Source organism: Quercus lobata, chromosome 2, assembly GCF_001633185.2.
Source record: "Quercus lobata isolate SW786 chromosome 2, ValleyOak3.0 Primary Assembly, whole genome shotgun sequence".
Classification (NCBI taxonomy): Eukaryota; Viridiplantae; Streptophyta; class Magnoliopsida; order Fagales; family Fagaceae; genus Quercus; species Quercus lobata.
In genome coordinates, this window is record NC_044905.1 from 4,995,659 (window position 1) to 5,022,855 (window position 27,197).

Below are 27,197 nucleotides of genomic sequence, written 5' to 3' on the forward strand. Positions count from 1 at the left end.
TGACTCTTTCTGATCTGATGGACTCTGGCCGGACTTCCGCTGATAGGGCTTGCCTGGGCTAAGTCTTCAACCAGGATCATTCGCGGCAGATTGTGCGCTGAGGACGTGGCGAGTGTGGCCAGCGAGTCTGCATGGGTGTTTACACTCCTGGAGATGTGCGTCAGATTGAAAGATTCAAAATTCGTCTGTAGCCGCTTGACTTGTCCCAGATACTCTTGCATCCTGGTATCTCGAGCTTCCAGCTCACCCATCACTTATCCGACCACTAGTCTGGAGTCCGAGAATGCTTCTATTACTGTGCCGCCCAATCTGTGAACCATCATCATCCCTTGAAGTAAGGCTTCGTATTCGGCTTCATTGTTCGTGGCCGAGAACCCGAGCCTCAAAGATTTTTCAATAGCAGCACCGTCCGGGGATATTATAACTATCCCAACTCCTGACCCTCTTTGGTTAGCCGCTCCATCCACGTAGACCTTCCATGGCCTGGTCCCGACTGCTGAAATCACGCCAACCGACTTCTCATCCATGTCTTTCTTCTCAGTCATTGTTTCTAAAGAGGGCTCAGCAAACTCTACCACCAAGTCCGCGAGGACCTGTCCCTTGACGGAGGATCTGGGCATATATTTGATGTCAAAGGCTCCTAGGAGCGCACTCCACATGGCGATCCTGCCTGTATAGTCAGCGCCGCGAAGCACTGCTCGAAGGGGAAGCTGAGTTAAAACGATGACCGTATGCGCCTGAAAGTAATGAGGGAGCTTACGGGTCGCATGCACTATCGCCAGAATTGCCTTTTCCAAAGGAAGGTACCGTACCTCGGCTTCGTGCAATGATTTGCTCACATAGTAAACCGGCCGCTGCACCCCATTGTCATCCCGTATCAGCACCAAGCTCACAACATGGGGAGCTACGGCAATATATGCAAACAGCACCTCATCTGCCTCAGGGCTGGACATGATGGGTGGTCGAGACAGGTAGTCCTTAAGCTGCTGGAAAGCCTGAGCGCAATCCTCCGACCATTCAAACCCTTTCCATTTGTTTATCAGGAGGTAAAAAGGCCGACATCGATCCGCCGATCGTGATATGAACCGGTTTAGTGCCGCAATCATGCCAGTGAGCTTCTGCACTTCCTTCGGATTCCGAGGAACCTGTAGGCTGTTAATGGCTTTGATCTGGTCGGGACTTACTTCTATTCCCCTGTGAGTGACCATGTACCCTAAGAATTTCCCAGACCCGACCCCAAATGAGCATTTGGAAGCATTCAGCCGCAACCGGTGCTTTCTTAAGATAGCGAAGATCGCTCCGAGGTCACTCACGTGCTCGGAAACCCTTTTGCTCTTCACAACCATGTCGTCTATATAAATCTCAATGATCTTGCCCAGCTGTGGCTCGAACATCCGAGTCATCATCCTTTGATATGTTGAGCCTGCGTTCTTCAGCCCAAACGGCATCACCTTATAATGATAGTTTCCGATGGGCGTCATGAAAGCCGTTTTTTCTTGGTCGTCAGGCGCAAGGGGTATCTGATGATAGCCTTGAAAGGCGTCCAGGAAGCTCATTCGAGGGTGGCCCACGGTTGCATCCACCAATCGGTCGATTCGGGGTAGGGGGAATGGGTCTTTCGGGCATGCCTTGTTCAGGTCCGTGAAGTCCACACAGACCCTCCACTTCCCTGTCTTCTTTCTTACCACCACTGTGTTCGCCAACCATTCGGGGTAAAAGACCTCTTTGATAGCCCCTGCCCTTTTTAATTTCGCCACCTCGTCCCTTACGGCACTGGCGTGTTCCTTCGAAGGACGTCGAGGCGGCTGTTTCTTTGGAGTTGAAGAGGGGTTGACGTTCAGGTGGTGACAAATAAAGCTGGGATCAACTCCCGGGGCGTCGTAGGCGTCCCACGCGAACACGTCGACATTCTCTCTGAGAAATCCGACCAACTCCTCTTTTTCCTGGGAAGGTAATTCAGAGCCGACCTGAAAGAACTTCTCAGGGTCGTCATTGACAGCAATCCTATCCAGACCTTCGCACCTTATCTCCTCGGCCAGCCCCTCGCCTTGGCTCGCCGAGGGAGTTGGTTGCTATAAGCTCTCCGGGACCGAGGACTTGATTGGGGGCTGATGTAAAACGGCGGCCACCATACACTTCCTAGCCATGGCTTGATCTCCTCGGAGCTCTTCCACTTGTCCTCGGGAGGGGTATTTCACTTTTTGGTGAAGTGTGGAGGTCACGGCCTCCAGGGCATGGATCCACGGCCTTGCCATTATCGCAGTGTAAGGCGAATAAGCGTCAACCACAATAAAATTTACCTCCACTATCTCCGCTCCAGTCTGTACGGGCAGTCGGATCTGCCCTTTTGGCGTGACCATCCTTCCCTCAAAACTGAGAAGAGGGGAGTCATAAGCGGCCAAATCTTCTGGCTTCAGGTTCAGCCCCTTGTATAGGTCGGGGTACATTATCTCTACCGTGCTTCCCGAATCCACCATCACCCTCTTCACGTCGAAGCCCCCGATCCTCAGCGTGACCACCAAGGTATCATCGTGGGGTTGAATAGTTCCTCTCTTATCTTCGTCCGAGAAACCCCGTACCAGAGAGCTTCCCTTTCTTGACCTTTTGGGCTCTCCTTGCCTACCCTCAGGGGGGAACCGATCAACAACTAACACCCTGGGAGTGGGTGGCCCCGTCCTTCCTGGTGCAGCGAGGATGACATGTATCGTCCCGGTGGGGGGTCCCAAGGACACGTCCTTTCGGGGCTCTTGTGTTGTTTGGCCGGGATGGCCACTTGACGGGTGCAGTAGGTGACGTAGCTTTCCTTCTCGGACCAACTGATCTAGGTGATTCCATAGATTCCTGCAGTCCTCAGTAGTATGCCCATGATCTTGATGATAGTGGCAGTACAGGTTCCGGTTACGCCTGGAAGAGTCTCCGGCCATCTTTCCTGGCCACCTGAAGTAGGGCTCATTCCGTACTTTCTCCAACACTTGTTGTACTGGCTCCCTGAATACGGCATTCACTGCCTGCGGGTTGCTCTGGCCCGCCTGTCGCGAAAAATCTCTCATCGGCTGACCAGGATTGTGCCGTTCCGACCTGAAGTCGTTTGCTTTGGGGGGGATAACTTTATCCTTACCCCTCCCTTGCAGTTGATCTTCCTCCACTCTTTTGTACTTGTTAATCCTATCCCTCAGCTGATCGATGTTGGCAACCGGTTTACCAGTGAGGGATTTCCTCAAGCCATGGTCGGTGGGGAGCCCGCTCTTGAACGTGCTGATAGCGACCGCATCATGGTTGTCATCCAGGTCGTTGTACACCTCCCAGTATCTGTCCGAGTATGCTTTCAGAGTCTCTCCCTCGTGCATGGACAAGGACAGTAGCGAACCGAGGGGCCTGGGGACTCTGGTGCTGGTGATGAAGCGGGTGCAGAAATCCCGAGTGAGCTGCTTGTATGAGCTTACGGAATTTGCCTTTAGGCCATTGAACCACCTCATCGCCATTGATCCCAGGCTGGATGGGAAGATTTTACACATCAGGGCCTCATCTTTCGAGTAGATCGCCATCTTTTGGTTAAACTGACTCACATGCTCTACCGGGTCCGTTCGACCGCTATAGATGGTGAATGTCGGCTGGTTGAACCGTCGAGGCAGCTTAGCCCCTTCAATTCTATACGTGAAGGGGGATCTTGAGACCTGGTCCAACGCCTTCTTCATGGCATCGTTTCCCGAGCCCCTGCTGGATGTGCTCTCATACTTCCGCACGTGGCGCGGTTCCTTTACGTAGGAAAAGGTTTCACTTGGGGGGGTCCTTGACCTCCGTCGGTAACTCACATCCTCCGCATTAGAGGACCCGTCTGAGTCTGAAGGAGATCGTTTTCGCTGGGTTCGTCGCAACTTTCTCTTCAGATCATCTATCTCTCTCTGCATGTCCTGGTGACTCTTTCGCCTCTGGGAAGCGTGGCTTCCTATCTGAGTGTGACTCTGGCTTGTCCGGATAGTTTGCACACTTCCCTCACGATCTCCCCTGTGGCCTGGGTTGACGGGGTTATTCTGCCTCGGGGACTCGACGGGTTGTGTCCGTTGGGAGTCGGCCTGGTGAGGATTCCCCTGGTGCGGATTTAGTTCTGCCATGCTTGACCGTTGCGCCTGCTGATGCCCTAGTTCTTCCCACAGACGGCGCCAATTGTGGTTGCACGATTTTCTTGGCCCAAATTCTAATGATCAGGCTTTGACCCAAGACGCAACCCACAATGAATGTTCGTAGAGAATGGGTGAAAGAACTTGGCTTCAGTGAGCCTGTTCGGTCGAATGCATGGATAAGGTGGTTGCAGAAGATAAAAGACACGGGAAAGATTTCTCAAGTCTCCTTATATTCCTTTTCTCTTTAGGTCTTCATACAGTTTTTTCCGTCCCCTTCTTTGGGGGACTGCATTACATTATATAGCTCTCCTTCTTTCATCTAAACCTTACACCTGTTGATCATCTAAGCATCTACTTGAGCGCCTGTCCCATCAGCCGCCCTCACCACTCCCTTTGTGAGTTGCAGAGGCCAAGGCGATACTGTTCAGGGGTCTTTTCCTCATTAATGCGGCCAAGAGGTTGGTTGGGGCGCAATTAATGTGGTGGTAGCTTTTCGAGGGATATTTTGGATTTTATTCATTTTATATGTCTGGAGGGTGAACTGAATTGGCTGGGGATGGCTCTTGGTCTGGGCTTCGTGATGTCCGAGGAGGAGTTGCTCCTCGGACAGGCTTCCTGGGCGTTGCTGGGATTGAGTAACGCTTCATGTGTGGCCTCTCCTCGGAAAGGACGCTCCTCGGATGGGCCTGGATTTGGAGTGGCCCATTATTTTTGGGCCGGGCCCCACACCAATAATAAGTTTAATAATTTGGTGTAGATAATTTATACAATCATTTAGTAAGATTTATGGTTAAATTATTTTATTCTAAAAAAATATTAAAAATGACATCACTATCTTTTTCCTTAATTTTCAAATATGTCCTATTATTTGTCCTTCATCAACCTATAGGAGTTGCCATATATTCTATAATAGTTTTTGAAAGAACACAAACAAAAGCAATTTCCAAAATTTCATAAAATAATGAAGGTCCCCTCTAAATTTTTGTAAGATATTACACTTTAAAGTAAAGGAATAAAATATAAATGAAGTCACCGCCCATCATGAACTGCTCCTTCACGCGCTTAATAGAGGGTGTAACATTAATCTTCCCCAAAAGACTATTATAACCTTGTCATATAGTTTTAATTACGCCAGATTTTTATGAATCACGTTCAACTAGTACTGGACAATGTAGTCCAATGACAAATTTAGAAGTAGAGATTTGAGATTTCGTCATTACCGTAAATGACGAAAATACCACTTTCAATGTTGGAGAGTGAGTTTTACCAAAAAAAAATGTTGGAGAGTGAGGTCCAGATCTTATCTCACAACACCGACCTATTGGCCAAATTGGGACCGTTGGATTAATTGTTTTGCGGTGGTTGAATTTTCTGTTTGAAAAGTAACTGAGAGTCTGTGACTTTTTCACGGTTTGTAATGAAATTAAAGGATCCCAAGGTCTTTCTCAAAAAAAAAAAAAAAAAAGGATCCCAAGGTGTTTGAGAAACCAGAAGAAGTTTTGGAAAAAGAAAAAAAAAATCTATTTGTAGAAGGTAAAAAAGCTTGGGATTTGGGGAAGGTAACCTTATGCTAAGCGCTGCATTAAGGGGATTCATTTTAGTACCAAAAAACAAACTAAGAGTTCGTTTGAATTGAACTTATTGTTGCTGAAATTGAAAACTAAAAACTGAAAACACTGTAGCAAAATAATTTTTAAATGTGTGAATAGTACCGTGGGACCCATTTTTAATACTTTTTAATGTATGAACAGGGCTGCTATAGTGACGAACAGTGTGTGAACAGTGATTTTTGTCCCCTGCATAGTGAACCCATATGATGTTACTGTTCACGCACAGGAAAAAAAAATCCAAAAACGCGAACTGGAGAAACGCAGACGTGTAGACACCCACCCCAAACGCTCACTAAATCAAAGGTGTCAAACTTATATATAGGGTCCGTTTGGATACAACTTATTTTTATTGAAAACTAAAAATTGAAAACATTGTAGCAAAATAATTTTTAAATATGTGAATAGTGCCGTGTGACCCATTTTCAATGAAAAAGTGGCTAAAAAGTGAAGTTTGTGGGACCTATGAATAGTGTACAAGTGTACTATTCACAGGATAATAGTCAAAAGTTGCGGCTGAAAAAAAAAAAATAGATACATAGTAAACTGCTATTTCTGAAACTTTACTCTTACTAAATGGTAAACATAAAAAATGTTGTTTAATTGTTCCCATGTACGTAAGTATTATAACACTGTAGCTCACTTGCCTACAAAGAGAGCAATTTGCAGCTTTCAATTCCAAATCTGAATGGAAGATGTACTACCAAACGTTACCTCTGTTTTACAGGTTGATCTTCACAGCCTTCCTTAAATGAAATGTATTGTCTTTCTTCTCAAAAAAAAAAAAAAATGGTAAACATAAAAAAATAAAAAATAAAAAAATAAAAAAAATAAAAGTTATTTAATTGAAAGTAAAAGAGAGCGACTTGAGTGGTAAAATAAAAAAGAGTAAATTGCAAAATGCACTCCTAAAGTTTGGAGGTGATTGGATTTTACACCCTGAAGTTTTAGAATTTGGATTTTACCTCCTAAAATTTGGTGGTGTTTGGATTTTACATCCCGACGTTTCAGAATTTGGATTTTACCCCCTATATTTTAGGAGTGTTTGGATTTTACTCCCTAAAGTTTTGGAGTATTTGAATCCAAAGACCCCAAACTTTAGGAGGTAAAATCCAAATATTGAAATTTCAGGGTCTAAAATCCAATTATCCCCAAACTTTAGGGGTGTAATTTGCAATTTACCAAATAAAAAATAAATAATCAATATTTAAATTAAGTGGTAAAAGAATAGAATGTTAGATGTTGAGTGTATTACAATGCAATGTATTAAAATAGATTAGCCTTATCACACGTACTTCGCACGTGCAACAAAACTTATTTTGAATTTATCTATTGTTAGAGAGGTTACACAAGAAGAGATTTTTATAAAACTAAAATTTAGAATTTGAAAGAGAGTAAATTGCTGGGTTTAGTGTATGCTAGATTTTAGGACAAAATGTATCAAATATACATGAGATATGTTTAGATAGAAAGTGTACTTATTTTTTGGAACAAAGTTTTTTCTTGTTTTTGAATTTTGTTGAATTACAATTTTAATCATATTTTTTATTTTTTAATAATAAAGATTATCTAATTAGATTATGCGTATTTTTGACATTTTTTGAAGTTATAATTAACTTTTTGAATCCTCTTAATATATAGAGATAAAATAGTTTTTTGAGTTGCTATAAACTAAAATTTTTAGCACATTTGATGTGAATGCTCTAAGTAAGACTCTTTTTGCCAAGGGACACAGTCCAATACTTCAATACTTTAAATCCGATGTGATATGTACATGTATCCAAAACGTGGCATGTATTATAATTGTGTCAAATGGACTAAAAATTTGCCTTTTGCTAAAAGCTTTGTAGGTCAAGGTTTGAGATTCAAATCTCTCATTCATATATATATATATATATATATATATAACTAAAGCCAAAGTTGAGAGAAAAATTAATTAGATCTCAAATTAGATTTTAATTATAGGCTAATTTTGTGCCATGTGTCCACTAAAGTTTTTTAATATTTGTGTCAAATAAGTTAATGAGTACAAAATACTAAGAGTTCAATACTAAATACTAATGAATATAAAAATAAAAAACCAATCATATATCTACTCAACCAAAGTCACCACACTTTCTATCTTATTCAAATCAGAATAAAAATAATAATAAGTAGTATTAAACTTCGACAGAAATTTTAATATGCATCTAATTATATTTATTTTTTATAATAATTCAATCAATTATGTATCTTTTTATGATTAAAAAGTGTGCTCATTTTTAAATGTATCTATGCGTATGCATGAGTTACATGCTACTATATATATATATATATATATATATACAATCTAAGCTGAGAGGAAATCCAATTAGATTTTAAATTAAAATTCAATTAGAGTTTAATTTTGAATCATGTGTCTCATTTAATTAAAACTTTTAAATTTTTGTGCCAAGTAAGTTAATTTAGTGTAAAAATTAGATTTCAATTAGAATTTAATTTTGCGCCACGTATCCCATCTAATCTATTTAAAAAAAAAAAAAAATTTTGTGACAAGTGAATTAATTCAATGTAGAAAACAAGGAGTCCAATATAAATAAACCTAGGTAATATATATTTAAAACCAAAGTTTAGAGAAAATTTGATTAGAATCAAAATTAGATTTTGCCTTTGTTAGCTTTTCATACAAATTAAATTGTTTAAATTTTTGTGGTTATTTTTTTTTTTTTGAACTAATGAGTATATTTTTTTATACTGTTTCTATTTAGATATTTTGTATATGAAGATCTTGAACGTAACAAACTGTAATTGAGCTAAACGAACTCATGCACATATCCACATTCAATTTAAGAGATACTATTAAACTAATTTATTCTTTTATTTTGTGTTGTATTTAGTAATATTTCACGGACAATGATAGTAAATTAATATTGTATGGTAGTGTCCAATAGTGATTTTCAAAATTATATACATAACAGTAGTGTAATGAAAAACTTAGCATAACCAATATCATTAAAATTGCTAGGGAAAATTATTTTAGTACCTCCAAATGTCCTAGTTGAACTAATGTCTTATATATTTGATAATCTAAATTAACATCGATAGCACCATTATAATTCGTCTTTCCTATGCGTGAGCATGGGTTATATACTACTTCGTATAAATAATAATAATAATAATAATAATAATAATAATAATAATAATAATTGTAAGGACACGATTCCTGCGCGGCCCAGTGACATTTTTGGGTTCACGCGGGAAAGATCCCTCACAATACGATTTGTAGAGAGTGGGCTTGAAAAGCTTGGGCTTGGTCACAGGGCGATGGTCCGGTCTGGGTTTCAGAAAGGTCCCTGTGGAAAATGGACTGGGCCTAAACGTTTAAAGCCCCGCCATGCTGCCACTTCTGAGAATGGGCTCCTCGGACTTGATCCGAGGACCCTTGTGATCCTTTCCGGCTGTCCAACGGAGGACCTTCTCTGTTCTGTGCATGGATCGTTCCAGCGATCTTATTCATGAAGTCCTTCCTTTTTTCTCCCCCCCTTCTAGATTCACTTACTTCTCCTTTTATACTAGCGTGCATTCGATGTCCTTCGTCCACGTGTAGGGTCAGTCTTTACAAATACTGACATTGGTCACATCAGTCTAATCCCGGAATTGTTGGGGATGACTTGATAAAGCTGCAGAGTACGGTTCTGTCAGGCATTGGGCCTTATCTAGAAGGGTATTTAGGGTAATCGCCCCAAGGTATTTTGGATTTCCTTACGAATTTATCCCTTTATTCTGGGCGGATTATGGGCTTGCCGAGGACTAGACTGTCCTCGGCTGCCTCCCAAAATTGGTCTGTGCTCTGCGTCATGGAGCTTGGGCCACAGTTCTCCTCGGATTGGGCCCTCGGACTCTCTAAGGGCAAATGGGCCTGGTCCACGAATTGTTGGGCCCCACAATAATAATAATAAATCAATTTTATTTTATATGAATGAGGGAGTACTAATTTTACAACAGGAGGTGTTAACAACCAATTATCTCTTGTATAAATTCACAATTTAATTGTTAAATTTTAGCACCAGACTATAAAAGTGACAAGAGGTACGTGCAGGTCGCATAGTAATTGTCTAATTTGTCTCTATCATTTTGTAAGAAGGTGTTTGATAGGGTTGAAATTTGAAAATATGACAAGCTAGCTAACGTTGACAAGACAATATTGAATGTATAAAAGAATCTCATAAAATCTCCCCCAGAGAAAAAAGTCTTCTCAAATAATGTGGGTTTTATTCTAAAAATTGAAAATAAAAAATAATATACACATCTTTCTATTTTTGTTTTCTTAAAAGTTCTTTCCATACAAATACAACACCTTTTTTAGCTTTTGTTTAGATTTAGCGATTAAATAAATGGATTTGGAGAAACAATTACTAGTTCAAGATTTATCTTTTGAGAACGAACAAAAAAAAAAAAAAAAAACTCTCATCTGAGACTTTTAGATTGCAGGGTTTTTATTATTTTTTATTATTATGGTTAAAAACCTTTTATTTCCATTTGTTGAAAGAAAGCCCATCCAATATACAAGCCCATATTCAAAACAAGTGCCTTTTCTTTTGCCACCCTTTGGGTTTGATACCTCACAAGTTTCGGGGTTGTGTGCTCCATATTAACCAGCCCAAAACGAAGGAAAGAGAACACTGATGAGGATCTAGGAGGACAATTTCCAACTTGGCCCAATAAAACCAAGAGGCTTTTCACTTTAAAGTTCATTGTGAATTCAAGTGGACTAGATCTCAATTAGTTATAGTCATGGACTTATGGGCCCTACTACTGTACAATAGGCCCAATGTCGCATTGAGATTTCTTCATAGGGATATATGGAGGGTAGAGCATTGTTGGACTTGGACCTATGGGCTACCCTCCAAATTAACCAGCCCAAATTTTGATTCTGAGAGGGGACCATGTATAATATACAAATGATTTTCAGAGAGCACCATTATAAATTTTGAAAAATAAACTCATTTTGTAAAGCAACTAATTTTCAATTGTTTTGCAGTGTTAAATCAGTGCCCTCTTCTAGGAAAAGGCATATGATCTCATATGAGAATTGAGTCGAATCAATAGTAAACATATATTCTCTTCTCAAAATGTACTTACCATTTATTTTCATTGAAGTTTCTCATTTACAAATTGATATATTTATTGCTTAATTTCTTTTCAATTCTTCTAAAGATATCCAAGCTACTCAAAGCTCTCTCTTGTTTAATTCTAAGTTCAACCCTGACTCCCTTTACGAAATGGAGATCTTAAAGTTGTTTCCCCTTTTACCATATATAAGGGCAAACTTAAGTACAATATTTTAAGACATATATATATATATATATATATATTTCAAACTCTCTAGTCAAGAAATAAAAAAAAGTCTTATATGTACTACGTAGCCTTATAGTTATAAAATGGTATGCTATTACTATCATAACATCCAAAATAAATATGCCAAATTTTTGTTGTTATTCTTCAATTCTTCTATGATGTCATATACTCTTTAATTAAGGGTTCCTTGCAATGAACACAATCTAATTAAGATAGAATATATATATACATATATATATATATATTTCAAACTCTTTAGTCAAGAAATAAAAAAGTCTTATGCATACTACGTAGCCTTAAAGTTATAAAAGGTTATCCTTTTTTTTTTTTCGGTAAAACATGAACTGCAATAAAAACTAAGAATAAACTATTCTGTTACAAACCATATCAGATCTGTGCCAAATTTTTGTTATCCTATTACTATCATAACATCCTAAATAAATGTGCCAAATTTTTGTTGTTTAATTAAATTCTTCTATAATGTCATATATTCTTTTTTTAGGTTCCTTGCAATGAACACAATCTAAGGTATAGAAAAATAAATAAATATTGATATATTTAAGTTGATTTTAAAAACAAAAACATCATATAACGATTAATTTATTTGTATTTATATTAGTTAATATTCTAGAATTAATTTTGTCTTACTTCTATTTTTATATTGTCCCTTGAACTAAAATTCTCACTCCTCCATTGACGACTCAACTCAAGTTGTCTGACGTCTTTTATGCTTTCTAGCCCATGCTTTCCATAACTTCAACATCTTTTGCTATAAGTTCAACTTTTAGCTTTTAACTTTTATGTACAATTTCTTAAAATTTTAATTTTTTTTTTTGTTCTCACATTTTCAAAATACAAGTATACTTTAATATACATTCAACAAAAAATGTTCAGTACAAAGTTAGACAAACTGCTTAGTTTTGAGCTACACAAATCCGTGATCAATATCACGGAAAATTTCATACATAAGACTGCTCACTGCTCACCTTTCCCTATCAATGTGTCCTTTTAAGTATCATTTTCTTAATAAACTCTCTAGCTACCCAAACCCAATAAAGTATTGTTTTCTTTGGCAGATCGTAGGGTTTCTGGACCTAATAGTAGTTGAGTTATTGAATTTCGAATAAGACTTTATAATATACCAATACTTTATCATATCTCTTATAAAAAAAACAAAAAAAATACTTTATCATATCATTTTCTTCTGGACCATGCATAAACATTATATATAAATTAGTATAGGGCATTTAGTAGGTGTACCTAAGTGGGTTTGCTCAACCAATCCTTTCACAATTTCCACAATAATCTCTAATCCTTGCCTTGTACCCAATCATTTTCTTGGTTCACTGCTCTTTAGGCCCTCTATTATGAATTTATGATAGAGACCAACATTCCGACTGCTAATTAACCTGGAGAAATTCGTTATTAGAGAGAACAATTCAAGGTTTTGGTTAAAATAATTGACTTTTTGTGGACTACTTAACCTTGACACAAAACACAGATAGAGTACTAATTCATGAATCACTCTGCTTTCTCGCTCAATGGATATTTACTTCCATATTGATTTAGACACTGCATTTGAATTTCATAATTCCAACCTATTGAAACTGATGGTTAGATTCAGAATCCATTCTTTTTTATCACAATATACTAGGTTGTCAATGGAGCCATTCTCAAGAAATTGATAGCAATAAATGGAAATTAAGTGTGGCCATTTATGTAAATGACTTGATCATAACCAAACTGCATCAAATGTTTATGTTTTTTTTTACATCAAGTGAGAGAGTAATGAAAATACTTTATCATATCATTTTCTTCTGGACCATGCATGAACATCAGATATAAATTAGGGCATTTAGTAGGTGTACCTAAGTGGGTTTGCTCAACTAATCCTTTCACAGTTTCCACAATAATCTCTAATCCTTGCCTTGTACCCAATCATTTTCTTGGTTCACTGCTCTTTAGGCCCTCTATTATGAATTTATGATAGAGACTAACAATCCGACTACTAATTAACCTGGAGAAATTCGTTATTAGAGAGAATAAGTCAAAGTTTTGGATAAAATAATGGGCAAAATATCATTTTCGTCTCTAAACTTCCATAAAAGTTCGTTTTTCAATCCTAAACTTTTGAAAGTTCTTTTTTTGTCCATAAACTTTGCAAAATGTTTTATTTTTCATCCTTTTGTTTATGTCTGTTAGTTTATGTCTTATGTGGCTTAATGGATGGCTAACGTGGCATTTGAATTGGACCAAACTAATTTATTTTTTAATCATAAACACATGGTGCAAAATGATTGGCACAAGTGGATTAAGATTTTGTTGTGAGACATTTGCCCCCACACCCACTCATCGCAATCCAATCTAAAAAATCCCCAAATATTGAAAGGTTAAAACAGTGAAATTCTAGCTAGTTCCACGAGAAATTATATAGTCGTCTGGTAGACCACGTCACTTGTCCATCATTCCACTAAAAGGCTCCTACTTGTTTAAAATTGCTGAGTCAATAATCGGTTTTTTACTTAAATTTTTTTTTAACCCTGCAATTTTAAACGGATGTGACACTTTTAGTAGAATGGTAAACCACAACATTTGTCCATCATTTGGACTAAAATAATTTCCCCAGTCCCACAGCCCTAATCGGCAACCCCAACCTAGTGACGGAGTACTGGCGACACAGTGTTCAAAGGTAGCCTCCCTCTGTTGTTGAAGCTAACAGATTCTGAAGCAACACAAAAGAGAAGACAGTTTCCTTTACTTCTTCGAAAGTCTCTTGAGGAAGGAAACTCTTTTGCTTGATCGAAATTTCACTAGGGATTTTAGAGATTGACTTGCCTGGTTTGGTTTGGAGTAAAAGAGAGATTTTTGAAGGATTCTTTGGCATCTTTGGGTTGGCCGGAGGTTGCTCTTTCAGGTTTATTAGAAAATTTTGTTTCGGCCCTCTTTGTTTTTATCTTGGGGTTGAGGTTTTTCTTTTTTCTTTACTTGAAATTTACCTTGATTCTTGTCTTGTTTAAAAGATTAGCCCATGATACGCCAAAATTTTGATATGGGTGCATGGTTTGATATTGAATCGGTGTTGCTTTGTTTTGAAAGAGGACAAAATTTTGTTTTTCTTTTTACGAAGTTTAGTGAAGTTATTCCTGAATTGGTGTTTGATTTTTGGCAAAATTCTTGCTGTATTGTTTGAAATTTGTTGGAGAGCTAAGCTCTGTATCCATATACCCATGTCTTGGTTGAAATTTTCATATGGATTTTTCTATAATTGGTGGTTGGAGTTGCCTTTGAACACTCCGTCAGCAGTACTTCGTCTCCAGGTTGGGGTCGCCGTTTGGGTTGCTGATTTAGGCTGTGGGACAAGGCAGTGGCGTTGGGGTTTCAGGCTACTTTCAGCCTTTCAAATTTTGAAAATTTTGGGACTAGATTGAGGATTAGATTGGGTTAGGGGCGTGAGGGGCAAATTTGTCTCACCAATTTTTTTTTTTTAAACCCATGTGAGCCAATTATTGTGCACCACGTGTTTATAATTTTAAAAATAAATTAGTTTGGTCTAGGTTGGATACCGTGTCAGCACTCCGTTAAGCCACGTAAGATATAAACTAGTAGACTTAAATAAAATGATGAAAAGCAAAACATTTTGCAAAGTTTAGGGACGAAAAAAGAACTTTTAAAAGTTTAGGGGTGAAAATTAAACTTTTATGAAAGTTCAGGGATGAAAATGATATTTTACCCTAAAATAATTGACTTTTTGTGGACTACTTATCCTTGACACAAAACGTAGATATATGACTATTTCATGAATCACTTTGCTTTCTCGCTCAATGGATATTTACTTCCATTTTGATTTAGACACTGCATTTGAATTTCAAAATTCCAACTTATTAAAATTGATGGTTAGATTCAGAGTCCATTCTTTTTATCACAATATACTGGGGGTATGTTTGGTACACTGAATGTGAATTAAACAGGAATGATAATCTTTATTACCGGGAATAAAATGTGTTGTAATTGAATAACTAAACTTATTCATTAATTTGGTTGTGAGTTATAACATTAGAATAAAACTTATGATCTATTTTAGGAAATATCTCATTCATACAATTATTTTTCCTAGAAAATAATATATTTTAAATTTTAGAGAGATGAGTTATTTTTTGATGATTTTTTATTTCCATAACTGTTAGGTGAATATAGAAATTTTATTTATTTGAAAATGTATTGATATTAGAAATTATTACATCTAACGAGGAATAACTATTACAACCCTTTTAGAGAGAAGTAGTTATTCTTCATTTTAAAGAATAACTATTCATAAGGAATGACTATTCCCTATAATAAAAATATAACAAAACTATTGAATAGCTAAATCATAGGAATAGCTGTTACATTACAGTGTCTATTACAGTTTACCAAACGTGCCCTAAGTTGTCAATGGAGCCATTCTCAAGAAATTGATAGCCATAAATGGAAATTAAGCGTGGCCATTTATGTAAATGACTTGATCTTACCTAAACTGCATCAAATGTTTATGTTTTTTCTTACAAGAAGTGAGAGTAAGAATTTAACATCAAGTTTTCTCAATGAGAGAGATCGGATGGGATGGCATGTCATTGCGCTGCAAGGATTTTGGTATATCTGCGTCAAATCAAATGTTAAAATTTGAATTGTATAGTTACTTAAATTTTTGGCAAAGATGACAATATTTGAGTTATTTGACACGACTCACAAACACGACACATTTTTTTAAAGCGAATTAGTGTGTAGTATAAAATTCTTTTATTAAAACATGTTGTCCCATTTTGATATGATTAATAAGCAGATTAATTCCATATTAGCTTATTTAACTTGTAATCAATCCAAAATGACCTGATCCACATGAATAAATATCATTTTTGTCAAACATGAATTTGAATTTTATATATAAAGCTAAATAATTAAAAACTTTTGATAGTTATATTAACAAATCATTTATTTTATGATTTTTTTAATGGATTGAAATAGGTGGTCTATGTGTTAACCCATATGTGTTTATTGAACAAATTGTAATGATTCGTACTTATTACAAACTCAACAAAATAATGATTTTAAGTTGGTTACATGGGTCCATGATGGGTATTCTAATGTATACTCATCTCAACACGACATAGCCACTGGCCCACTAGCGTGAAGCCGTGAAGACACAAGAATTTATTTTAATTACAAAATGGCACTGTCTTCCAAAAGTTGATTGGAAAATTGAGCATTTTTTATTGTATTCCTTATTTTGCACGGGAATTCTAGCATTTTGCCTTTATTTTTAAAATTTTTTAGCAATATGTTCATGTTTTGAAATTATTTAGGTTTATGTCTCTGTTTTGAAACTCGATTTTGAAAAAATCGAGTTTCAATGTAAAACTCAATTTGTAGAAAATCAAGTATGGGGCGATTAAACTTAAAAAAAAAAAAAAATTGGAACTTGAGTTTCATGAACTTGAGTTCCACAATTTGCCCTTATTTAAAAAAAAAATTAGCAATATGTTCCTGTTTTAAAACTATTTAGGTTTATGTCCTTATTTTGAAACTTGATTTTCTCAAAATTAAGTTTTAATGTAAAACTCGATTTGTAAAAAATCGAGTATAGAGCGATCAAACTTAAAAAAGAAAAAGAAAAAGGAACTCGAGCTCCATGAACTTGAGTTCCACAATTTTTATTTATTTATTTATTTTTTTTTAAGTTTCATTTGGCAAAACTTGATTTTAAACCAATCGAGTTTTACATTAAAACTCGATTTTATTAAAACAGAGACATGGACCTAAATAGTTTCAAAACATGGACATATTGCTAAATTTTTTTTAAAATATGGGCAAAAGGATAGAATTCCCCATTTTGCACGAGTACAAACTACAAAGTACTGGTTTTTTTTTTTTTTCCCTTCTTCTTCCTAAAAATCCCAAATTTATGACTTATGATGACTAATATTGCACCTAGCTCAAGACGTGAACCTTGGGGCTAGGAATATTCCTAGAACAAAAGTTAGAGAGAGAGAGAGAGAGAGAGAGAGAGAGAGAGAGAGAGAGAGAGAGAGAGAGAGAGAGAGAGAGAGAGAGAGAGAGAGAGAGAGAGAGAGAGAGAGTGTAAAATGCCATAAATCCCTGCAAAAATAAATATAACGACTAAGAACTCCCAATGTCTCATATGCATTCTCTCGTGACAATCTATTCACACATAAATTAAGTGAAACAAAAAAAAGGAAAATCAAATAAAAAAATAAAAATGAGACATAAATCCCTGCAAAAATAAATATAACGACTAAGAACTCCCAATGTCTCATATGCATTCTCTCGTGACAATCTATTCACACATAAATTAAGTGAAACAAAAAAAAGGAAAATCAAATAAAAAAATAAAAATGAGAGAGAATTATTACAAAATTCTATGTAATCAAATGCTTTCGTCTAGGATCTGTAATTTTAATCCCCCAATGCTTATCAGCCAAACCCATCTTTCTAGCTTTCATTCTATCCCAATCCAACTCAATCCTCCTTTGTTCCGTTAACCCACAAAACTTTTGCAACCCTTCATCCATATCATCGTGAAATTTCCACCACCTTTGGTGTGCCACATCGCTTGCATAAACACGTTGGTCCCCAATGTCCCAGTTACAATCATAGTCCCTGTAACAAAGCCATGGCTTCAACCCTAAATAATGTATAGAATAAACTTGTGGTGGGTCAGCTCCAAACAAATGGTTCTTCACGGTCGCTTCCAACGTTGTGTTAGCCCAAAAGTTCTTCAAGTAGTTCACTCTCCTCGGCAAACGATGCCACCACACGAAGACCTCGTTAAGGAAACCTTGGTCACCACCATTGTACGAAATTATGTCCTTTGTACGGTCTATGAAAACTCGAAACGTGCAATTCGAAGGCTCAATGACCATGATGCCGGAATTGAAGATCGAAACATCGTTGCCAGTGGCTGTCATTTGAGGAAAATGGAATAACAAGTCAAGGTTACGTAGTACGAGGATGTCTGAATCGATGAATATGACTTTGTCATAGTCAGTGAGTTGCCAAAGTCGGAACTTGCTGTAGTTGTACTCATTGTACGTGCCATTTTCGGCTCTAGGGTTTCTGATTCGTTCGATGATTCGGAGAGTCCACCCGGCAGCGACGAGGGCATTGCGTTTGGATATAGAGATGGAGTTGTCTATGAGCATGAGTAGGTCACGCTTGGTTCCAGTTTTGATGAGGCTTTGGGCTAAGGTTATGGCACCACAAACATAGGCTTCTGTGGAATGAAGAACAGTGGCATAGGCTTCTTTTTTTGGTGTTATTGTAGAGCTTTGGATCTTGGAGAGGTCGTAGATTTCGTGGATACCTGTGAATTAATGATTTTTTCATTGATTAAACATCAAAACAAGTAGGATTGTAGTTTTACCAATCGAATAAAAATATTATGTTTCATTTTAATCGATGAAGTATAAAGTGAAATATAAAAAGGAGATACAAAATTATGTTATACTATTATGTTTTATACATGAGTTATTTTGATACATTACTTTAAGAATAATGTTATATGTTACTAAATGTCCTTTATAATTTGTGTGAGAATCTTATAGTTAAAATTTGACTCTGAAAAAGTACATTTATTATGGAGTAGGGAATTTTTTTCACAACTATGTTTGTGTGAACTAGCCATGTAGGTATGGAAATGATGCATTAAGAAATAATTAATAATTTTTTATCCTTAAAAAATAATTAATAATGACTTGATTGACCAATGTCTCTTTCTCTCTCTCTCCTTTTTTGTTTTTTGTTTTCTTTGGCCGAGTCAATTTGTCTAATGTTAATGATGAAAGATTCATCTCATCATTTATGGACATAATTTTATATCATCTAGAAGAAATGTTAATTCAAAAGTTATTTAGAGGATATGGTATTATGAACTATTTAGATCAGACTTCTTCTTCATTAGGGGTAAAAAAATGTGACGGTGAATTTGAGGATAGGGAATTTGAAAAAAAATTCAGATTCCTTGATTTCTAAGCTATATTGAAAGAAAATATCAGCAAAAGATGTCTCCCAATCTTAAAAGAGAATGTACATTTCATGAAAGCTACTTTTTCGGCATCTAAAAGAAGTATGAAGGTTTCTTAGAAACACAGCTAAAGCACAACTACCCCAGCCAAAAAGATGTCATCAAAGCAATCAACTAATTTTGTTTGTTCTTTAATTTGTCCACATCAATTTTTCGGCCAACCAACCCTAATTAATAGCTAATACTTACCCAAATCACATTAAAAAATGAGAATAGAAAACCAAAAAAAGCATAGAGATGCTTTTGACTTCGGTTAATTAACAGCCAAATGACTCTGTTATTTCTTATATTCTTGTATAATTGAAAGCGTACTCTTGCATAAGAAAGCGCCTGTAGCTCAGTGGATAGAGCGTCTGTTTCCTAAGCAGAAGGTCATAGGTTCGACCCCTATCTGGCGCGACTTATTTTTTTTAAACCTCAAAGTTTTTGCATATGCTATGTCTAATTTTATTGTGACATATATGATATATGCAATGCAGCTATAGAGCAAAAAAACTGGGAAAACCGTAATTGAAACAAACTAATCAAACAAGGACTTGAAGCTTTTTACGTACCTTGTCCCCATAGGGGTAGAGCTAATTTGCAAGACCCAATAGGCAATGAAACTTTCTGCTCCAACCTCCCCATCTCTGGCTCAAAAAACCACCAATCACCTTCTTGTTTTACCAAATCCTCACATCTAAACAACTCCATCATTGGCCTACACTTGCTCAATAGCCCAACCTTTGTCCTACTATACCAATCCTTCTTCCCTTTTTTTACAGCCAAATTTGCCACAATAAGATGGACTTGGAGTCTGAACACCTCTCTTGCCCAGCCCTCTTCTGGAAACTTGCATGGCAGTATAGCTACTATCATGTCCAAATTGTCATAGATTCTATGATCTGGCATTGGTATCTCGGGACATGTTGCCACGTCTGTGTCTTCCTCTTCATCTATCCATTCAGGGAACAGATCTTTCCATTCAAATAACTCTGAGACCCTTTCAAATTTGATTGGTATAGTTTCAGTGTGTGTGCTCCATTTACTCACATCTCTGTGATCCATGTTGACCATTCCAATCTTCATTCCTTTCCCCATTTTACTCAAGAAGTTTGGCATTTCTAGCTCACTCAGGTTTCCCTTGGGCTTTTGTGAATTGGCTTGAGTCTCCTCCAACACCACCTTCATTTTAAGAGTGTCCACCTAAAAATTCAAGTTCAACAAAATGGGTCATCCAAAAAAAAAAGTCTGAGAAAATAAAGGAAAAAAAAAAAAAAAAAAATCTCTAACAAAATGATGATGTATTATTACAAGGAATAAGATCCTCATTCAAAATTTCAAATGAAACACATGCAACTTTTACTATCTCATGATGCCAATAGATGAGGCAGAAATTGTTTTTAAAAAATCATGTTTGCTTTCTCATGGTTTTGAAATGCAAATGAATGGGGGAAAGAGAAGAAAAACTTGTGCAGGCTCACCTTACCTTGTGATGGCACTCGCGCAATGAACACCTAACAAGCGAGCCTGCATTCTCAAAATAGAGTGAAGAATTTGGCCGGAGAAGAAGAGCTGCGTAAACAACCAGAAATAAAGCAAGGAAGACCAAATTGATCTTAACCAAAGCCTTTGGAGTGGCCTTCATAAGCTTTTGAAGACCAAGTCCTTCCATCTGTTTATTCAAATTCTTTCAACTCCTTCAAAGGGGACCCTGTTTATATATATATAACTATTTGCTCCACTTTCACATTAAAAATGTAGGTGCTGATTATTATTATTATGATTAGGATTGAATGAAGAATTTGGAGGCAGTGGTTAGAGAGCTTAGAGAGTGATACTAGAGTAAATCTCAAATTAAGAAAGTCTGGACCATTTATAGAGCTCCATGTGTGTTCCTATTGGTTTTCTTTACTTTAAGACAAAAAAAAGTTGGGAGTAATTGAGTAAATTATAACTTTGCACATTTTTATTTCTAGCCAATCATTTGAAGTCCAATTCTACCCTCATAACTTTGCACCTTTCTCCCACACTACCTTCTACCAACCCCTATAATGTTTTATTTTTATATGTCAATATAAATTAAAAAAAAAATGGACTTGATCAATAATGTGTGTTTTTTTTGGCTGAATGTTTCATCTATATTCTTCTTTTTTTTTTAATACATTTTTTTTTTTTAATGAATCTAGGCAATTGTCAATCGATTAGTTAGAGGATAGAGCATAGGTAGAAAGGTAAATTGAAACTTTCTCGAGAAACTTAGGTATGTGCGTATGCTAGGAATCTAGAAGGAAGAAGCTAAGCGGCCCTCCAACAACTATTTGGTTGCCCCGTCAACTTCATACACGCAAGGAAATGTCGTTTTTATTCGTTAGGAAATTGCGTCTCTTCACCAATATCTTAATTTTCTAATCATTTCTTCCTTTTGCTGATCTTTATTCATCATTGATATGATTTTCATTTTAGGTTAGATTTCAATTCATTACATGTAACAACTCACCCAAAATGATTTCTAAACCATGTTTTGCACGGCATTTTGCCCAAGTTATGGTAAACTATCACAATGGTGTTCATGGTGGTCAGCCTCCTGATATTGACGAACTCAAAAGTGAATGCATGTATGTATCCACAAGTACCATGCGGAAGTTTGTGAACAACCTATGTAGTAAATTTCTTACATGAGGGTTCAGGTAAAACAGGGCCCATCCTAGGGAGTTTAACAATATTGTTCCTTGATATCCCTCGAGTGAGAATTGACAATACTTGAAGTGGTCATCTCAATGCAAGCTGCCAAGCTCTCTGTTCAGCACCATAATAAGCAAATTGAGCATCTATTCTGCCATGTGACATGGAAATCTAGCTTCCTTAATATGAGCCATATTCATTAAGCAAAACAGGGAACATTTTTTAAGCCACTTTGGGCAATCCGCTAATCTAACTTCCCACCTCATTAGCATTAAAAGTATATTAGTTTGATGTATCACATGCTGGGCAGTTGCCAGATGCAAAAATATGTAAGTTTTGGCAACATGATAACTGATGTGAAAATACTGTTCCATTTAAAGGAAATGCAGCTTGGCACAGGGCAAGCCTGACTGGATATTTATGTCATTGTCAAACAGCAAAAACATTGTAATACTACTCATTCGGTTCATTATTAAATATTAGCTAAGCCCTCTTGCTCAATGTCTTCAATGACATAAGGGTCACCACACAACACAGTAGTCATGTTCGATGGCCATCCATTCCATAAGCTCAAAAAGGCTCTAAAACATATAGAGAATGAATTTATCAATATGACAAAACTGTACACATAGACTACAACCAGTTCCATAATTTGAGTGTAAACATTGTGATTTCCCTGACCTCCTTTACTGGATCTCATGTTAGCTGTTCCATTCTCATAATTTTTTGAATGGATACCCACTTTGTAGCTTTGATCTCCTACAAACCATTATCCGCATGTCAAGGAACTTATTTTGTTAACTTGAAATACACACATGCCAAACAGAGGGGTTACTGATAGACATAATGGCTGACCTGCTTTATTATGAACCTGAAAACTTGCAATGTGTTCACAAATGGTCAGTTGAAGTCACACATCACATTCATCTTACTTTAAGCACTTCTTGAATGTGTTGAGAGTGGCTCTTGCCAGGTGGAATAAAAATCAAATCTTCCCAACCCAAGTTCTTTTCACTCACCTGCATCAGTCGGGCACCAATTCAGTATTACTATTTAATTCTAGTTTTTTATTTTTTATTTTTATTTTTTATTTTTTTTAAAGTAAGCATTCAATTTCCATAGGAAATGTCTTGTTACCTCCATTTTTCTCAAAACATCTTCCAAGCTACCAACCTGTTGAAATCATTTTAATCAAGTAAATAGAATACAATAATGTAAAAGAATAAGTACCAAAAATCAACATTGCATTGTTGGTTGAAACGTGAGTAGTAAATCACAAAATATGAATTATATCCTGTGTAGAAATATGAGCTAAAGCCACTATTGCCTTGTCGCAATTGCTGAAATATACAGCAGGGAAATAGTTTTTATTTTATTTTTTTTGATAAGTAAATAGTTTTTATTTATTTCCCCCAATGCAATTTCTCCTTTTATCCATTTTCTCTCTTAGGTATAGGAGAGCTTGATTTTTAATCTATAAACTTATATTGCATCCCATATCCATTATTATTATTTATTTATTTTTGATAATGTAAGGAACCTTTATAAAGTAGAGACTTATAAGAGCTTCAAGCAAATAACTTCTCCGATAACTGTGGATTTCATGTAGAAAATTTGAACATTTATTTGGTTTTACCCTGAATATTAAAATCTTAACAGAGTCAGAGGATCAAACTGTAAAACTCACCCTTTATGTCAGTGATCTATTATCATATGATCATCCTGACATTAATACCCCAACTTTGTAAAAGACATTCCCAAAATGCTCCAGGCCCCAAAATCAATGCGGAATTCATAAAACTTCATGAAGTTGAAAATGAACATTAATATTTGTAGATACCTGGTGAGTTACTGAGTTATAAACTAGCAAACAATAATTTATTGTCCAATATTTCATGAAATCTGGGCCAAAGATTTGCAAATAATTGGAAACCTTAACCTACTTTTTGCACAAATCATTATTTGGAATAAAGGCAACTTTCAAATCAAACCCAGCAAGTTATTCCTGTGACCTGTCACCAACTATAAATTGGATTCTTGCACAACACAATTATTGGAACAAAACCAATTCAGGACAAATGAAAACAGCCATGTCTGTTGGTACCCAAAACAGAGTAAAAGAATGAAATGTGATTATGTTGGTAAACTCGGAAAAGGTGCTAAAATTGGAGCATGTTACAAAGACAGAAAAATGAAGGATGACTTGGAATACATTGAAATTTTATTTTAAGTTTCAGAAAGGTATTTCACATTATTATTTCATATGTTTTCAGTAAAAAAACATTCCCATTAACACCATAAATAGTTCTATAAGAGAAGAGAGGCAAAAGAATGGTGGGATGTCATACCATAATATGTTGCGAAAGTGCTGGTCCTCTTGATGCCCTAGAGACCTTTGACAGTTCTTTTTCTATATCCTCCTGTATACAAACAAGCGAAGGACAGCTACTTGTAAATCATGTACTCATATCTGCATCTTACAACACAACAGCATAACCAAGGAGCTCAATGGGCCCAACCAACCTTTGTAAAATATACAGGGCAGTAACGCTTGTTTTTCTTCTTCACAACCAGAAGGTCTGACTGTAGGCACAGGCAGATAATTAGAAAAAACTGAGGAAGGACAACTAAGACCCAAAATTTTCTCCCACCAATGCACTCATGCAAGAAAATTTGGTCACTTAAATGATCCCTAGCATGCAAAGGCTGAGAACAGCCTTGCTACAGTTTTAGTGTTCTACTGATTTGGCATGTGTAGGTTCCATTTAGCAAGGTAGTCTCCAAAGTATAGAAATTTTATATGTAGTCAATAATTTTGTATATGATATACATTGTCAATGTAATAATACTAAAAAACGTCCATATTACTTGTTTAACTATAGATGAATCTATTTGAACATATGGAAGACAAGGCTGAGACAAAAAACCAACCAGCGCTCAGAACAAAAGTGTTATTTAAATCTTGATTTCTTCTTATTATTTTCTCCTTCATTTCAGTTCCTTTCTCTCCAAAGTATTTCATTTGAGTAGTGGACACAAATTTGAAAGCCATTCATATGATGCATAAAAGAGCTGGTGTTACTTAAGCAGTCATTCTAATGTATTTCTGCTTTTACAATTGGGCATAGATTCCAAAGTAGATTAACAAACCTGAAAAACAGGAACTCCATCAAACCCGCTCCTCCCATCAGCAGATTTGATCTATTATACATGACACATAATTGCGAGTCAATCTTAAAGGTTAGCTGAATATAATTATACAATAATGGCATACAATTATACAGCACATTCATAAAAAGCAATTATGATTTCTCTCACAACATCCTTCTCTATGGTTTTCGACTCCTTACATTTTTTTTTTTTTTGGTATTGACACCCCACTTTTTAATTCATTTAGATTATAGTTGGTAATTATGCATGCACCCAGTGGGTCTTGAACCCACAAACTCACCCTTCACCTTGCTGTTATTAAGGCATGAGGTGAATTATCATTCTTTTTCCCTTTTTTTTTTTTTTTTTTGGGGGGGGGGTGTCATTTTGCCCGTTAAATCTTCACATTCTTGTTAAGTTGGCACTTCCATCCATTGCTGTCTATATAGATGCCGAAAAATCTAGTAAAACGATGTTGCATCATATATTGTGATTCTTACAATTCTGCAGACAACAATGGACAATTCACCCAAAACTTAAGATGGTGTAATTTCGATTTTTTAACATTGACTTATAAACTTATTTATTCCTTTTTACACGTTGCACTTGAACTACATTCATTTTCTTCTTAAACAAAAAACAAGTTGCTGATATGCCTCAAACTTCTAAACATACTAGACCCAATAGAGAAAAAACTAACCTCTAGTGCATTCTTTATTTGAACTGGATCAGGCAAAAACCGAAATGCAATTCCTTCAACCTTTAACAAATACACCTATAACTTGTAGAAAAAGGAATTTGAGTTACATTACAGAATAGAATTGAATAATGAATCAAACTCCAAAGGAATACATTACCTGGTCAAGTGTAATTGGAACCACCTTTGCATCACTGCGTAATTGTCTCTTTCGCGTCCTAACCTGAAATTCACAACCGTAAAGTAAAATAACACACAAATTTCCAATTTTATTTTTACTCGGGAAACAAACAGGAGAGAGAGGGAGAGAGAAAATTACTGAACTTGAGCAAGGAAGGCCTCGGCGTCTTCCTGGCGAAAGCAAAGCAAGCCAATGGACTTAACGCCATTAGGATCGGAGATGAGCACGAACTCATTGTTCGAATTGCTGACCGTGTACACCGCCGTGCCGGCTAGGGTTTTGGCCACGTGTTCGGAGCTCAATCCGGCGGCTACGGCTTGCTTGGGCTGCGAAATCGAAGCGAACGGAAGAGGCGGAGGATGCGCCGGGCGGACACGCCTGTTTGGCGGTGGCCAGTGCGCGGCGGCTAGGGTTCCGGCGAGTCGCTTGGTGTCGTCGAAGCGAGCGGCGATGTCGGCGCCGAGGCGGAGGCAGTGTTGGTGGATGAAGGTGGAGAGTGAGAGGAGCGGATTTGTGGGCCCTACAAAGGGTTCGGGTTTTTGGGGCTCCATGTGGATATTGGATTTGGCTCCGAAAGGGAAACGGAACAGTGATGAGTGAGTTGAGTGATAGTCAGAGTGTGAGTGTTTTGGTTGGTGAGGTGTTTGACTGTTTGTTTGCGCTTGATAACAAATTTGAGCGCGTTTGAAAATGGAAGGATTACAGGACCTTTTTTACATTGGGCCTAATATCAGTCTTCGGAAGCCCAAATTGAGTCACTCTATTTATTAGTCTGCATCTAACTTCATTAAAAGGCCAGCCTATATTGCTCACCAGCCCAATTAAAAAAAAAAAAGAATGGATAAATTGAATTCTATAGTTTCATTTGTTTCAAATTGATCCTAAAATTCTAAAATTTATTAGTCTGCATCTATCTTTTCTTTCTCTTTCTAAGTTTATCCTCAATATCTTGCTAGATTCAAATTTAGTAAATGGGGTTTGTGTGATCATTATTGAATGTTAATGAGGATATTCAACATGCAACTTTTGACCACAAAGTAGCACTAGTAGCTAGGGAATTTATATCTATCCATTTATCTATCTATAATCCATAATATAGTAAAAAATATGGATCCCAATATTGGTGAATGTACTTCGATTTTATTCGGTCTAATTTGGCCCTATTTGGTCTTTTTTTTTATTAAGTCTAATTTGGTCCTATTCCGTCCATTCTATTCACTTTGGTCCTATTCAGTCCACTTCGGCCTTATTCAGGCCATATTGGTTTTATTCGGTTCACTTTGGTCCTATTCTGTCCATTTTTTTTTATTCAGTCTACTTTGGTCCTATTCTGTCCATTTGGTTTTATTCAGTCCCATTTGCT

General features: G+C 36.7%; 2 protein-coding genes and 1 non-coding gene across 6 annotated transcripts; 1 reads left to right on the forward strand and 2 right to left on the reverse strand.

The window, feature by feature from the left end:
• Positions 1-17,198: 17,198 nt before the first annotated feature.
• Positions 17,199-20,945, reverse strand: LOC115974191 (UDP-glucuronate:xylan alpha-glucuronosyltransferase 2-like). Of its 2 annotated transcripts, none has more exons than XM_031094433.1 (3): positions 20,611-20,945; positions 19,697-20,327; positions 17,199-18,422 (listed from the first exon to the last, which is right to left on the reverse strand). In XM_031094433.1, exons 1-3 carry the CDS (start codon positions 20,794-20,796, stop codon positions 17,479-17,481), a joined length of 1,761 nt encoding a protein of 586 aa, XP_030950293.1. In that variant the 5' UTR covers positions 20,797-20,945; the 3' UTR covers positions 17,199-17,478. The 2 variants fall into 2 exon arrangements, with proteins under 2 accessions (XP_030950293.1, XP_030950294.1); XM_031094434.1 differs by having other exon boundaries at positions 20,606-20,697.
• TRNAR-CCU lies at positions 19,469-19,541 on the forward strand. Its single transcript has one exon. It is a non-coding gene; the product is annotated as a tRNA-Arg (tRNA).
• Positions 20,946-22,187: 1,242 nt separating the features above from the next.
• LOC115974192 (protein TIC 22, chloroplastic-like) lies at positions 22,188-26,501 on the reverse strand. Of its 3 annotated transcripts, XR_004087849.1 has the most exons (9): positions 25,978-26,501; positions 25,814-25,876; positions 25,657-25,731; positions 24,957-25,007; positions 24,330-24,389; positions 24,155-24,226; positions 22,944-22,979; positions 22,662-22,825; positions 22,188-22,565 (listed from the first exon to the last, which is right to left on the reverse strand). XR_004087849.1 is itself a non-coding variant. In XM_031094435.1 (8 exons), the coding sequence occupies exons 1-8, from the start codon at positions 26,383-26,385 to the stop codon at positions 22,730-22,732; spliced, it is 861 nt and encodes a 286-aa protein (XP_030950295.1). In that variant the 5' UTR covers positions 26,386-26,501; the 3' UTR covers positions 22,188-22,729. The 3 variants fall into 3 exon arrangements, 1 of the variants encoding a protein (XP_030950295.1); XR_004087850.1 differs by lacking the exon at positions 24,330-24,389; XM_031094435.1 differs by having other exon boundaries at positions 22,188-22,825.
• Between the last annotated feature and the right edge of the window lie 696 nt (positions 26,502-27,197).